Source organism: Gymnoscopelus microlampas (genome assembly GCF_963454915.1).
Source record: "Gymnoscopelus microlampas genome assembly, chromosome: 11".
NCBI lineage: Eukaryota > Metazoa > Chordata > Actinopteri > Myctophiformes > Myctophidae > Gymnoscopelus > Gymnoscopelus microlampas.
Genome location: NC_139948.1, coordinates 39,048,355 through 39,064,724, shown reverse-complemented (window position 1 = coordinate 39,064,724; position 16,370 = coordinate 39,048,355). Strand labels below are relative to the sequence as shown.

At 42.6% G+C, this 16,370-nt stretch overlaps 1 protein-coding gene across 2 annotated transcripts in view; it reads right to left on the bottom strand.

The window, feature by feature from the left end:
- Positions 1-13,825, bottom strand: part of bahcc1a (BAH domain and coiled-coil containing 1a) — a 105,527-nt gene extending 91,702 nt beyond the window's left edge. For both annotated transcript variants that reach the window (XM_084070908.1, XM_084070909.1), the window contains exons 1-2: positions 13,623-13,825; positions 9,992-10,321 (exon numbers count right to left, since the gene is read on the bottom strand). In XM_084070908.1, coding sequence (XP_083927034.1) covers positions 9,992-10,163 — 172 coding nt within the window. In that variant the 5' untranslated portion in view covers positions 10,164-10,321; positions 13,623-13,825. The remainder of the gene's footprint in view (positions 1-9,991; positions 10,322-13,622) is intronic.
- Between the last annotated feature and the right edge of the window lie 2,545 nt (positions 13,826-16,370).

Genomic DNA, 16,370 nt, shown 5'->3' with positions numbered 1-16,370 from the left:
GTGCTTGTCTGTGTTCGTTTGTGCGTGTGCGTGTGTGTGTGTGTGTGTGTGTGCGTGTGTGTGCGTCTGTGTGTGTGTGTGTGTGTGTGTGTGTGTGTGTGTGTGTGTGTGTGTGTGTGTGTGTGTGTGTGTGTGTGTGTGTGTGTGTGTGTGTGTGTGTGTGTGTGTGTGTGTGCGTGTGCGTGTCTGTGTGACAGTGCACATCTAGCCTCTCTCTCACTCTCTCTCTCTCTCTCCCCTCTATATATCTATCTATCTCACCCACACAGGAGGACACACTCAATCCCCGGTGTTCATCATGGGAGTGCAGGTCAGCGGTTTGCGCGTGGCGTGCTAATGCATGCATGCTGCATGGGGCAGACAAACACGCATCTGTTGCTGTGGGGAGTCGTTCGCTTGCCCCAGATCCACAGGAGAGAGAGAGAGAGCGCGAGAGAGAGAGGGAGAGACAGAGGGAGAGGGAGAGAGAGGGAGAGAGAGGGAGAGGAGGCAGTGTAGCCTAGTGGTCACACTGAGGACATGGGGAACAGCAAACAGCAGAGTGAGGTGGATATATGACCAATGCCCGGTTTAAACTTAGTTCCACTCCGGTGTCGCAAAGCAGAGCAGATCTACAAGCTCGTTGCAAGCTTGTAGAGCTGCTAATTTCGATCTCGTATTGTCTCGCCAACAGGGAGAAATAAGAGGACACACAGTGGAATGAGACTGAAAGAAAAGGGGGTGAACTGAGAAGAGGCGAGACAGGTGAGTCTTCAAACAGGAGAACATGAAAGATGGAGTGGTGTAAAACAAGTGATTCACCCCAAAAAGAAGAAATGGCAGAAGAGAAGGGAGACAACAGGGTTTTGTTCTAATCAGAGTCACAGAGAGCAACGGAGAGTGTGTGTGCGTGTGTGCGTGTGTGTGTGTGTGTGTGTGTGTGTGTGTGTGTGTGTGTGTGTGTGTGTGTGTGTGTGTGTGTGTGTGTGTGTGTGTGTCTATGTCTGTTTATGTGAAAGAAAGCAGGAGAGGGGGGGGGGGCTGTGCAGGAGAGAGCAACAAGTCCCGCTTGGATTGAGGACTAGGCAGCTGGTTGCATGGTCCCGGGAGACTTATTAAAATGGAATTCCTGATGCTAATCTTTGTTTTCTCACAAAAGGGCTGACACATCCTTGAGAGGCATACCGCATGTATATTTAATGACAAAACTCTGCATATATTTAGCGGGCGCACCTCATTGTTCGGTGCTACGTGTCACCAGCGCCCGCTGTTCCACTGACAGTCACCGAATCACGGCCCATTATTTGAGTTTATCTGCTTTCAGCCCACCTCCTCCACCAAACACCCCATCCACGTTTATGGATCATAGTCTGCTCTGCTGCATGGCTGGGAGAAAGGAGGGAGACCTCAGAGAGACAACATGGGAGGAGAGATATGCGAAACGAACGAAACAAAGACCAACAATTATGTGTGTCTGTGCAGAACAGCTGTACAGTTTGCGCTTTTCTTCCGTCCAATATTGATCAAACAACTCGACGCAGAACCAAACCAGCATGTTGTGACACAGAACTTGTGCCTGGGCCGATCATGATCTGATGCGATCAGATATTGACAACACTGGATCAATATTTCAGTTCTGACAGCAACCCCCTCCCTTAAATAAGAAAAGTTAATTAAGCAATTAAGATGTTTTTAATTTCTTCTCTTTCTTTCTTTTTTTGGGCTCATGTGGTATGAGTAAGAGCTCATACCACATAAATATGGTTATTCTCCTTCTCAGAGCTGACCCCAGATGCCTTGAATCTGACCCAAGGCACTTGCTGCACGCCATCCCCCCTCTCTTCCGTCTTTCCTGTCTCTCTGTTCGCTGTCCTATCTGAATAAAGCATAAAAAATGCCTCAAATATATATTTTAAAAAAAGAAATAAAATTCCCCCAGAGAAAATGCACAGCAACGCTGAAGGCTGCACACACACACACACACACACACACACACACACACACACACACACACACACACACACACACACACACACACACACACACACACACAAAGACAGTAGGCTCTATGGCCGTCATATTTAGTGGAAGAAGCAAAGGAAGGGAAGCCTGGGTTCTACATGGGGGCCTGCCAGCAACACTGCAGGCAGAGCCAGCGGGGACGGAGTTGGACGTTAAAGGGTTAACACTGCACCTGTCTACGCCTCACAGCAAGCCACAGGGTGCCTCTGGTCTAGTGGGGGGTGTCTGGAGAACCCAGCCATGTACGCACTCTCTCTCTCTCTCACACACACTAACACACACGCAGACCGCCCCCCCCCACCCTCAGTACTGTACGCTCATGTACACACTCACACAGACACCAACGCACGTGCACACAAACCGCCATTGACCAGAAATCTGCCCGCAAACAATGGAACAACAACGGCCCCTCATTGTCCTTTTCACTGCGCGATTACAATAATAAAATTGAAATTAAAAAACAAGTAATCTGGATTTTCTGCTTGAGCCGTTAATGATGTCTAACAGCTGTCACATGCAGTACGAATGCGCACCGAGGTGGGCCTGGGGCTGGCTGATGAGGGGCAGCCTGATACTGGGGTGGAGGGGCGAGGGGGGGCGGCGGGGAGAGGGAGACAGAGAGCGACACAGCGAGATCCAAATTACATACAAAACAGCAATTGTTGACTTTGGACAAAATGTATCAGTCTATTCAATCGCTCAGCATAATAATTACTGTGAAGGGTTTTTGTTTAGTTTTTGCACATTCATTATGGGAAGTGGACATTAGAGATCCACAGCTCATTTTTTAATACAACCTCTCACTTCCTCATGTCGAGGGTAAAAATAGACGGGGAGGTTTTGAAATTCAAAGCTCTGAAACCCGATACAGGAAGGTATTACCCTGCCTGCCGCTCTCACCCGTGGGTCTCCTTTGTGTTTGTCTCGTGTGCCCGCCCCATGCTCGAGGTGACGGCTCTCTGGCACCGCGCCACGCGGTGTAGGGTGGGTGGCGGTCCGTTTGAAGAGCCCGTCTCCGAGGCCATGTGGCCGCTCGGCTAACCAAAATGCGCTCGCTAAAAGCCAAAAACCCTTCTCCGTCATGTTGTCTGTGGAGGGACTTGCTGATGAGCTCCGTGCAACCAAAGGCAAAGCAATGGAACGCGCCTGCATTATTTTCGGACATCGGAGGAGCCACTTCAAATGACCCGAGTGTAAGACATTCCAGATGTTGCTAGTTATTTTTGATGACTGGTTATTGAGGGCCTTGACATAATAACACAATAACGACACTTGATATGCAGAGAAAATGTCTGGCTTGTCAGACTCATAATGATAGGGACGCCTGTTCCTCTGAATCCACACAAGACATGGACACAGACAGAGAATGACAGGCGCTTAAACTGGAGACAGGTTTCCTGTGACTGTACGGTGAAGAGGATAGGGCACGTTCCCCATGGTAACAGTAGTGTGCAGCAGTATGCATGGGGGCCTGCCTTGTACCAAAGACAGTTGACCACTTCACTGCCCTTACGAGTTGTGGTTTTCCAGTGGGAGTGTCGGCTGAAGGTGACAGATGGTGGCAGCTAACCGGCCCAGGTGCCATTTCAGCCAGGTGGGGGGACGCCAAGCAGCACCTCCACCGTTCAAGGAGACTCCGGTGACATCACGTCTGAACCGTGTCATCTCACAACGGTGCACAAACAAGCCCAGCGATGGGTTTCTCACAGTTTTACAGTGCTAGAGAGAGAGCGAGAGAGAGAGAGAGAGAGAGAGAGAGAGAGAGAGAGAGAGAGAGAGAAAGAGAGAGAGAGAGAGAGAGAGAGAGAGAGAGAGAGAGAGAGAGAGAGAGAGAGAGAAGCAGGGAGGGCACAAGGGAGGAAAGCGCGGGCAGGAACTCACCAAGCCCTGGCCAAATGGAACTTGGCCTGAGACCCACGTTCTGTCACTGTACTTCCACCACACTGGTTCCCTGAAACAAGTCTCTTTTTAATGTGATATTTCGTGGGTTACTTAAGATGTCATTTTTCTTCTTGCTCAGACTTCAAAAGCTTGCCGCTTTACCCTAGCCACCCCCCCCCCCCCCTCACCCCCCAGAAAATAAAACATAAAAAATAGAAATTGGTGCCGAGAGCACTATCGCAAGCTCGTAGCAGGAGACTAGGTGCTGTTAAATAATAAAAGCAAGGTCCAGCGGACTCCAGTAATGTCTGGGTCTTTGCGGGTTGGGGGTAATGGGGGTGGGAGGGTGAAATCGAGGGCTTCAGGATGCCACCATGCAATGGCAATCAAAGTCCATTTTCTTATACAGCCAGTGGTTAAGAACAGCAATTGCTCAAACAACGCAAGCACCACAAGTCCAAGACAAGGCCTCCCATCGCACAAACAACCTTCACCCACTTACTGAGGAGGTTTTTTCTTTTTTCTCTTTTAAAGACCTGCTCGGAACCAGCCGTTCCTAACTCCACCAATAAAAATAATGTTAAAAAACTATGTTTGTTTTTTATTCTTCTTCGCAAGAACACCGGGCCCGAGGGATATTCCAGCGATGAGCCATACAATAAAAGTCATAGTAAAGTTATTTATTCCCTGTTGGAAAAAAAAAAAAAAAAAAAAAACAACTCTGGGGAGAAGGCAGACAGCGCTGCTAACCTTTGAAGGGGAAGCTGCTCGGATATCCAGCTAGGACATAAAAACCAAGGGAATGACAGGGACATCCTACCAGAAAACAATAAAGGGGGTGGAGGGGATTGTTTTTTATCTTTAACAGCAGCCGTAAAACACACACAAAGCTTGGGGTCCGGCAACAATGGCCTAGGGCAGGGGAGGGTGGCTAAAAATTGAAGTGGCAGGAAGACCACCACATCCCAGACACAAGGGTCTTCCTGCAGGAAAAAGAGAGAGAGAGAGAAATGGAGGCCGGGAGGGGGGCACAGGACAGCACATGGAAAGGGATAAAGAGAAGACATGTTAAAGGAAAAAGGGGGACTGGGGAGCAAGGCAAGGTGACACAAATATGACCTTTGATTACATGGGGTGTTTAGAGCAGATCTCAGCCATGGACAGACTCGAGACTCCCTGCTGTTTTAGCACAGCCACAGGTCCAGGGATCGGAACAATATGGCTGAAAGATGAGCCCCCCGTGCCCCCCCCGAACCCGGCCATAAACGCCGGCAGCAAAGACACCGTGTCACCTGGTTTGACGCCATCAGACGTCTGAATCCCGACTGTCACCCACCCAGAATGGGAAGACTGCCTCCAACTATTTGCTGGAGCCAGCCGGAGATAAAATTACAATCTTAAAGTCGCCCGTAAACCAAGTGGCTGAATTAAAGTGCATTACATGCGTTTACATCGCTGTGTGTCTCACTGTATCAGATAGGCGTGAGAGCGAAACTTGTTCCAACATCACATTTTCATAGTGCAAGTGCAAACTATAAATCGACAATTTGACATGCATTACAAATGACGAATGGTTAGTATTAGGTGAAGATGGATACAGGCAAATGCACACTGACAGAATCTCTGGCAGGGCTAAGTAACATGGTTCAGTGGGCAAGAGGGAAGGTAGCCTTTGAGCCTGTGTCCACTGCCCGGAGAGCCCTGGATTGAAAGCGAAATCGCCAGTCTGCGCGAAAAGAGAGAAAGAAAATTTCTTCCTCAAATGTGGTGAAATTCTGTAACTCGGCAAGGAACAGATCAGCCTTGATGCCGAGAGGATGTTGCAACAGCAGTCACTATTTTCAACACTGGAGAACGTGGGGGAGGCTTCACAATAAATACACTGACAAGTCTGAGGAGCCCTTTCAGGGAGCCACATCAGAAACCTGCTTCTGAATGCATTTTTACATCAACCCTGAAATATTCATGCTCTTTGTAAAGTATTCATGTGAACCAGTGTGCAAGTTAGTCCCTGGGGGGAAGGTGCAGTGAAACTGAAGGATTCAACACACTCAGCAGACAACATGCTCAGTTGTGCTAATGTTGCTAGCATACAGGACAATTTGAAGGGACACTAATGACCTGCCCTGTCAATACTAAAGCCTGAGTTATGCTTAGTTGCGCACGGGTGTTGCGCACTGAAAACAGACGATCAATAAGCTCACAACGTGTCGCACTGCGATGTGTTGTGAGCTTGTAGATCGACTATTTTCTGTGTGCGATACCGGTGCATAACTAAGCATAAATGAAGCTTTACGACAGTTGGGAAACCAGTTTGGGCGCACAACAACTCGGAAGCGTTTGACCATTCCAACTGCATGGTATTTTTGGCCTGTGATGTAGTTTAGGCTTGCAGGCAAGCAGACTTACAAAACGTGTAATTTTATTCATTAACTGTGACATATTATTTAAAGAAACATCTAAAAATAAGACATCCTCATAAGGTTTTTTGTTTTGAAAAAGAAGAAAGGGAAAAACAAAACAAAAAAAAAACATTTAGTTAAATATACGTAGTACTAGGAATATTTCTTTTTTTATATATATCACCAATTTTTCATTCATTTTAAGTTGCAGTTTATATACATCATCACTCTAAAAGTAGAATGACATTTATTGCAGTTATTGTGAATTATGCTTCTATTCTCATTCGTCTATTTGCATTATGGCGGACTTGACATTTTCAAATATTGTTATAGCAATGAATCATCTGTCGTGCATTAAAGGAATACAATAACACAGGTCAAAAATGAGACTGATAGATTTTCTTTTCAGTGTCCTTTTTTCTTAGTATTATTTTAATGTGAAACTTTCAAATCATCCATTAATGAAAGGTTAATATGAATTATGTTAGGTCATTGAAATCTAAAAGATTAACTCCCTTTAATTTCCAAGATTACAGAGCCTACACAGTAAAAATCCATTACAATGTATCCATTTGTAACTCACCGAGTTTAATGAACACTGAGGATTTTACTGTGTACATTCTCATATCGCTGCTGTCGGGCAGAAACCTCTTATCTCCATAATTCAACCTTTTATGTGTTTTTTTTCTGTAAATAAATGCCCTACTTACTCATACAGGAGTGTCGCACAAAAGTAGTGAAGATTTCAGATCTACAAGCTCACAACGCATCGGAGTGAGACGCGTTGTATGCTCGAAGATCAGCTATTTTCACTATTTTAAATGTTTCTTTTTAAAAACCCATTAAAACCGGCATAGCATCTGTATCATTTTAGATTTTATACGTTGGCTATTCAAAAATTGCCAACATTTAAAATCTAAAATGACACATATACTGTACATTGGCTATTCAAAAATAGCAGATAAACAAGCTCACAGTGCGTCACGTGAATGCCGCACTGTGAGCTTGTACACTTGTGAACATTTTGTTTTGAAAGTGTGGGAACTACTGATTTAGAAGGCATTTGTAGAATCGGCCTCAGGTCTTAATGGGTTAATATTAATAATAATAAAAAAGGGACGGCTTTGGAGGACAAGGTTTCCACCATACAGTAACGATATGCTCTCAGTCATACCCATGTGTTACTGAAGAGGGGGAGAACAATAAACCACCTGTGCTGTTCGATGAGCACTGATGATATTTGGGGGGGTAGACGTGCATGTTGGTGTGCATGGTGCAACAAAAGACATGCCACATCCACTTAGAAAAGGCACCTGTACCCTGTAGCTAGCGTTAGCCATAATGCTCTCAATGAGAATAGGGCTGTGCGATAATGGACAAAATAAAATGCCACAAGATTTTTGACAAAATACCTCGATATCGATGTTGTGATAATAATATTGTATTATGACAATAAAAAATGTTACATTACATTTCCAAATATAGTGAAAATACTAATAGCCGATCTACCTCACAACACGTGATGCAATGTGTTGTGAGCTTACAGATCGCCCTTTTCATGCTATACTCAAGCTGTTTTTGATTTTTTTTTTGTAATTAAAACTACTGTAGGACTAGAACACTTATGCCATATCAAAATATCCAAAATCCCAGTCTCATATCGCAATGTCAATATAATATCAATATATTGCCCTGTCCTACATTGAGAAACTAAATAGGATGTGTATGTATGTGTGTGTGTGTGTGTGTGTGTGTGTGTGTGTGTGTGTGTGTGTGTGTGTGTGTGTGTGTGTGTGTGTGTGTGTGTGTGTGTGTGTGTGTGTGTGTGTGTGTGTGTGTGTGTGTGTGTGTGTGTGTGTGTGCTCGCTCGCGCGTGCGTGCGTGTGTGTGTGTGTGCACGTGCGTGTGTGTGTGTATATACGCATACGGGTGTGTGCTGCCAAAACATGGTGTGATGTGAATAGTGAACAGCCCTCATGAATAAACCTGAATGACTAATTATCATTATTGGCATAATTCTGCAATATGTGCAGGTTTGAAGATTAAAATGGATTCAGAATCACTCTACTGTTAATTCAGAAATGCCTCAAATGCATCTCATATGATATGCATCACATATCACCTGCAGAATAGCAACTGAATTTTTCAAGAATAACAAAATCAATGGCTGGACTCAGAGGACAAGAAGCGATTTGTCAAAAATCATATACGGTATATTTTTTTCCAGTAGTAAAGCCCAGAAAAATGTTTTCCGCGTAAACATCAAATTCAAATGTATTATCGACTAAACACAAGAAATAAAAATATTGAATGTTATTTTCAAGTGCTAAGTATGCAATTGCCTTTGAAGACAGGAGAACAAATGTCCCTGCATCTCAGCTGGTGTGTGGGAAGGACTCCTTGCAATTAGAAATAAATTAAAGACAAATACTAATAAATTCAGTCCAACTAAAATGATTGGTTTCAGTGTCTACATCCGAAGCAATACAGGAGACTCTGATGGGTACATTTCTCAATTTTGAGGAGAGATTATTTACAGAGCACAGATATTTGATACAACCAATATGTCATCTAATGTGACCTGTCTCGATTCAGCCCATCTGCTCCCCAATTCACGTCCATGAATGATTATTCCGTTCAGCAGTATCCTTAAGCTGCAAATTTGACTGTCCAATGTGACCATGGGACATGAATGTGTGCATTCACGTTTGTGGAACCTGAACATTTGCATGTGGTACACAAAATACCCAAATCACTAGTTAACCACTTTCAACCTGGTGTCCCTATATTGGGCATGTCATCGTAAGGGACATAAAAAAAAACATAAACCATTTTCAAAAATAGCCAATCTACAAGCTCACAATGTGTGGTGATATGTAGATCTGTTATTTTGGAAGATTTTGGAAAATGTCTCAAATGGTTAAACCTCATACATGTCCTGTGAATCAGACACTCAAGTCCCCCAATATTGAAGGAGGATTTTCTTGTATTACTCAAGGCAACATCTCCTCCCTATATCGACCTCCATAGCTATGCTTATTCATTCAGCCCATGCACCTTCAGGTGTACAGAAGCCAGGGGAATGGCCTTTATGTTTCTGACCAGCCAGCCACCTAACCACATGAGAAATTGAAATGAAAAGACAAATCTCTCTACATTCAAAACCAGAGCCAATGGGCAACATGTGGGGATGTGCATTGTATATGCTTACCAGATGTAAAAAGGGAGAACAATTAAATGAAACTATACAGTCTGTGAGGATATAGGTGTTTTAGAACTTTCAAGTCATCAAATAGGCTGTTTGCTTAATTAAGAGGTTGCCAGCCTTGAGAGGAAGGTTATGGATATTGATTCTGTTCAGTTAAAATGTGTAATCTTGATCAAGCCTAATCAATTCCTCCTGATTTGTAGTTTGACCTGACGGTTTAATTGTCTGACTGCCCCAACCACTAAATATGCAGCCATTTTCTTAGAAATATAAAGTCAGCTTCTAATCTGCAGATTTTGTGAAATAATCAGCTTTGTAGCAACAGCAAAACATATCGTAGGAGCCTCAGCCTATTATTCTACGTGCACTGCCTGTGAGACAAGCTACATGGTCGTGTGAAACAAACATGTTCAATTGGCAAAAAAATAAAGCCGTATGCGGACAAAATGCATTTCGACGGGCAACATTATAGAACACAATTGACGTATAGTTGTCTAACCTGAGTGGGGAGCCATTGGAATGTGCGAGGGGTAGTATTTTCCTGGCGGGAAGTGGCCGGCATGTTGCACAGAGCTGTGGCCGGAGGGAGCGATCCGAGAGGCGGCGCGGTGGACCAGCGCGCCCCGCTCTGAGAGGAGGTGTGCCGGGGCAGCGAAATCCCGTCCTTCCATCCCGACGACGAATGTTGAATAATCCGAAAAATCCGGAGGGCAGGTCGGGAGAATCAAATGCAAGCCATATAATAATCCTTTCCTGCTGCAGATCTATGTATTGCATTTAGTCGATCGTAGGCTTCTCCAGCCAAAAACGTAGCCCCCGATCATCTTTTCTGTTTGGAAGAAAATAATTTACATTAGCAAAGGCAGGGTGGAGAAAGGAGAACAAAACCGAATGAAAGCCTAAAGATTACAGTCATTTAGGCTAATATTAACTTCTGGCAAAAAATAAAAATATGAATCCTTCTCGCTTCGAGGTTTTTGCACTGCAATCTCACACCACGGACGGTTTACTTTTAGAAGCCGCAGAACGTATAGCAATCGAATGGAGCTACGACACCATGGCATCGGCCAGTAAAGGGTTTCAAAACCCCAGCAATGATTTCAACCCTATTGATCAGCCTATATAGGACTGTGGTTTTAAACACTTTTCATTTGAAGGTCCATTATTTATTCGGCATTTGAGCCACCGATTCACCGTTTGATGAGATTTAGCCCTCATACCCCAACATTTAGAATATTTTGTTATCGTTGGATTAGGATTGTGTCCACAATTCCATGCTGTATTGACGTGGTGCCAATAGGAGAGATAACAGGCACACGTTGATCAAAATAACAATTATTTAATTAAGCAATGCAGATGTTTAATAATAATTTAACTATTGAGAGCGTAAAATGAAACCAAATGGACCCGTTTGGTTCGCCAGGGGGTCCATTTGGTTACCAACTCTCCATCATTTAGCTGGGGACCACCTGGAACCCCCTCGAGGACCACTGGTGGTCCCCGGACCACTGGTTGAGAACCACTGGCCTAGGATACAAGGCCTATGCATCTCACACAGCACTCCATGTAGCCTGCTCTAGATAGACGCGTATGGTAGATCTATAGGTCTATACAACACACAGCCTCATATCTCATAATGGATGGCCGTTATATATTTTATCAAAAATAATCAATAGCCGTTCTATGTCTTCACTTGCCAGTCTTGTCTAAACCCGATTAATTACCGCCAGAGCCACATTACAGAATCTTGGTCAATAGTTGTTTATTGTATTTTTATTTTATTTATTTTTAAATGAAAAGACAATCTTGTGTCCTTGATCACAATAAATGGGCTTATTTTGCACTAAAACATGTAAATGTGTGGCAGCTTATCACACCTCAAGGTGAACACTGCCTTCTCTTGCTCCTCTCCTATTGTCTCGGATTGTTACAGGCGTTTTATGGAAGGTGCCTATCACCTCTGTTCTGTTCCTTAATACAATACATTTTATTCTTTTGACCGCACCGCAGTGATATCTGGTTTCGGACACTGGGTGTGTGTTATACCTAGACGTGGTGGTGCTTAGCTCTTCTTCAAATTTATAAAACTGACATTTGGCAAATTGCATCAACAACATGCATCAGCTAATTCCCAAGACCAAGGCACAAGCATCAAGCCACTGGCAACACACATAACATCCATTTCACCTCAACTCATCAAGCACCAAGGCCCTAATCTTCAAAATGCCATTAGAATGCCTCTCCATAACTGAGATGCATCAGCTCAGGAGCAAAATGGGCCTCCTCTGACTGTCTCTCACTCTCTCTCTCTCTCTCTCTCTCTTTCTCTGGTGTGTTGAATAACTGCACTCTCACTGTCTTCAATCTGTCTTGTCCTATTTCATGTCAGGTAATCAAATAGAGTAATCCCAAAATGTGTTAGACTATATTCTTGTAGCAAATGCCACAAAATGCCATTTTCAGCAGAGAAAATTATTATAGCTGTATTATATAAATGGTGTGATTTCCAATATTGATGTATGCCTTTGTCTTTAAAAAAAAAAAAAAGAGTAGCCTATACAACCCACAAACGTGACAGTGTCTCTTTGGTGTTCATATAATGGGCAGTGTATGCATCAGTAGACCATCTGATCAAACAGGGAATTAAACTAGGGAGTCTAAACAAAATGATATAAAACCCTCATTTTAGTAACGTTGTGTGTCCATGAATGGCATCCAGCATTTCTCATCTCAGGACGTTTTTTGTAATGCGGCATGTGAGAGCTGAAGCTTCAAACTAGAATCCAAGGTGAATGGCCGACCGTCACGAAGACTGCCTTTGTCTCCACACACATAGAGAGAGACTGCTTGCAGTCAGCCATTACCGTCCATCGCCATACTGATGCATTTTATTCCCCCCATGCAGCCCACTGTGTGTCTCACAGCGACACAGAATAAAAACCTCCCCAAAACAAAACCCCATCCGTCTCAGAAAGCTGCTGTGCGAAAGGTTATTTTGCAGGAGACATTGAGGTATTGGTAAATATTGTGTGCCAGAGACCGACCCCCATACAATATTTTGAATTGTGGATTTGAAAATAGTCCTAAATTGTCACTTTTCCCCCCTAAGATTTGTCTTTAATAGCGGATCTACAAGCTCACAACGCGGTCGCATCGTGACGCGTTGTGAGCTTGTAGATCGGCTATTTTCAAATAGCATGTAAAAACGCGATTTTTCCCTCCCCTCCCCTTCCAAACTATAATAGCCTATTTTTTAAATGTTTAAATGATCGACGTGTGTAATTCAATTGCGTAACACGGGTATAGGCTACCTATTTCGCATACGAGAATCCGATCAGATGCAGAAAGTCAGATAATAAATCAAATTATCTTTTATAGGTCGGAGCAGTGCTGCCGGGAGAGGCACCCCTCCTCGACGAGGCTGGCCGGGTGGAGCTCACCACGGCAGGGGTATAATGGTAAACATGCGGCCCCTTCCTCCATGCAAATGAGCCGTAGGAGTTTATGACGGCTAGGTCAACAGATTACGCCGAGAATAACCTCTCTATTTTTATTTTAAAAATACATCGACAATTCATCAATTTCACAAATAAGGCCTTATGAAATAGGGAGAAAGGCCAATTAGCCTGTGAGAAGTGGATAAAAAATTGTAAAATCCATGCTACAAATTAAGAATGCTTCCCAAAAAATATATAATTACAGCAAAACAATTGTCGATTGAAAATAACTATAGGCTAGATATCTCACCTAATTGTAATATAAATTATTTTCACCATACTGAATGGAAATGTTAAAATACTGTAAATCTGTATACTAATAATAGCCTACTATTACTGTTATTATTACTAGTCTAACTATATTTATTATTATAATTTTAGGCCTACTAATAATGACAATAATAATATTTTTAGTGAGCCCATTGCTAAATTAATTATGTCATTTATATATATCATTTATGTATCCTACACTTGCATGCAAATGCATGTTAGGCATTTATGCAATGCTTATTGTTAGGTCATATATAACAATTTGTCAGCTATCAATCTGTTATTATATATTTAAAAAAACGAGACAGGCCTTCAGATGTTTTATTCCCCCAAAAAAATAATGAAGTATATAAAATTACTTACTGGTATGTTAAATCCTTGCATAACAAATAAATTATAAAATCACAAAAAAGGAAAGGGAAGGTGCAGACCAAGTGCGACGCCCATTTAAAAAGAAAAACGTGGATACAGTTAAATCCTACAGTTTTCCATTTGAAGCTTGTGTCTACTAAAAGCAGTAGGATTCGGGCTTGGTACACTGTGGTGAATCGAGGCTCGGATCGGATCTCTCCGAGCAGCAATTCTCTCTCCCAGTGCAGTGGCGTGCCTCGCATCTCAGGGAGGGTAAACACACTCGCCCATTGGCTGGATACCTGCATGTTAATGCACTCGTGCCGCCCGCCCGGGGACACCGGAGGCTCTGATTGGCCAGCATCGCAGGCCAATGGCACCATGACTGGCGATGCTAAACAAAGTGAGCGGCGCCAGATTTAAAGCTCAGAATGGGCTTTAATATTATGATCTCAATGTAGCCCTCATTTATGCAGAGGTGGAAAAAGTACTACCATGTTCTTACGTAAGTAAAAGTATCAATACTGCAATGTAGAAATACTTTTACAAGAAAAAGTCTGGAATTCAAAATTTACTTGAGTAAAAGTACAAAAGTAATGTACTTAAAAGTACCAAAAGTAGAAAGTACTCATTCAGAATGTCCCATTTCAAGTTTTCAAATGTATAAAAATCTTTTGAAAACAGCAGATCTACAAGCTCACAATGTGTTGCATAGCGATGCATTGTTAGCTTGTAGATCTGCTATTTTCTAATGGCCGAAATAGGGCTGAAGTGGTTATGTATGTATGTTTTGTAATAATAATCAAAATCTACAAAGTAATTAGTAACTTAAGTTTTCAAATAATTGTAGTGGAGTAAAAGCACAATATTTGCCTCGAGATGTAGTGGAGTAGAAGTAAAAGTACTGAAAATTGGAAACACACCAGTTGAGTAAAAAATCCTCAAAAGTGTACTTAAGTACAGTACTTGAGTAAATGTACTTAGTTACTTTACACTACACTACTACCTTATGCATCTGCGTCTATCACGGCCTATATGTTTATTAGACACATTTAGGTGTGTGTGTGTGTGTGTGTGTGTGTGTGTGTGTGTGTGTGTGTGTGTGTGTGTGTGTGTGTGTGTGTGTGTGTGTGTGTGTGTGTGTGTGTGTGTGTGTGTGGGGGGGGGGGGGGGGGGGGGGTTACAAACCATTGTAAATAAAGGCCAACATGTAATGGTAAATGCAAAACGTTTGACCAATTTAAATGGCTGCTAAAAAGGGCAAGTTACAAATGTACAGAATATGTTGCAATGATTTATTTATTTATGAATATGTGTGTGTGTGTGTGTGTGTGTGTGTGTGTGTGTGTGTGTGTGTGTGTGCGCGCACACACACACACACACACACACACACACACACACCACACACAGTAAAGTTGTGGACACTAAAATAAATAAATATATAAAAGAATTTAATAGTGGGCTATGAGGTGTAAAGACAAAATCGTGTAGACTTATACCAACCAATTTCATACTGTTTTTATTATTATTATTATTATTATTATTATTATGATTGTACATTTTAGTTGTTGCTTGTTGTCTGTTCTTTTCTCTGAGGCAAGACAATAGTTGTAGCCCAATATTTCTCGAGTTATTACTATGGACTTATGTTATTACATTATGCTAAATGTTTATAAACGTATTCCCCTGAATGGGTTGTGATTGGCTGGCACTTTGCCAGAGTATTGTCACTCATAGAGTGTAAACAAGACCCTGATTGGCTGTTGGCCAGTCCGCATTGGGCTGTCTGAAAAAAAAAAGGCAATAACTGGCCCTGCGGTTTCAAGGCATCCCAGGGTTAGATGATGAAAGGAGATAAGAAGAGACGGTTTCAAGGCTCTCCAAAGGCGGACCCCATTGGCCCTGGAGCCATATGAGTCAAGCGTGAATCAAAGGGAATGCTGCAGAGCGAGGGGAAATTATACGTTAGATATTTAAAAATCGAGGTTAGTTTTCGGATAAATGTGGAGCAACAATGTCTAATCGTTTAAAGTTATGAAAACAAGTTGAAAGGAGGCACGAATACAGTAGGTATTCTAGGCTAACGGGAGGCTAAAACGAGAGAAAGGGGATCTGCTCGCCGGAGTCGCTCTGCATGGAGTCTTTTCACCCATTTTAAAGTGTGGCTGCATGAGGTTTGTCGAAGTAGACACGGTAGTGAAAAATAATACTGTTGCAATTTGTTTGAAAGATTTTATATGTGAAACAAACTGGATGATAGATAGCCAGCCATGCATGATGTGCAATTGTTTTTCTGCTGGGTTTTGTCGCTGAATTCATGGATCCAGAATGTCTGCACTGAACTATAATGTGAAAGACAAGTCGACGAGAGAGAGTGAATGGGCCATTATGTTAGTCTTATCTTGATGGGGAAAAAAGGGATACATGTTCTAAACAGTTCTTATAGGCCTATGTCAATCGATGCAGATTACCAATAGACATACATTAATTGTTTTAAGGTTTTCATGTAAATTGTTTTGGGGTAGCTTTGGATCAAGACTATTATAGATGTAGGCTATTTTAGTTTATTTGATATTTGCATATCTATATGCAAATATCAAAATCGATTAAATACATCTATGATAGTCTTGATCCAAGGCTAGTTTTGGGGCAACTGTTCATATGTTAGAGACCACTTTATGCATGAGTGAACAAAGGTAGGCTACATTAATAGCGTTAGGCTGGTAGGCAATAATTCTATTGTATGTCTATTTTGTATGA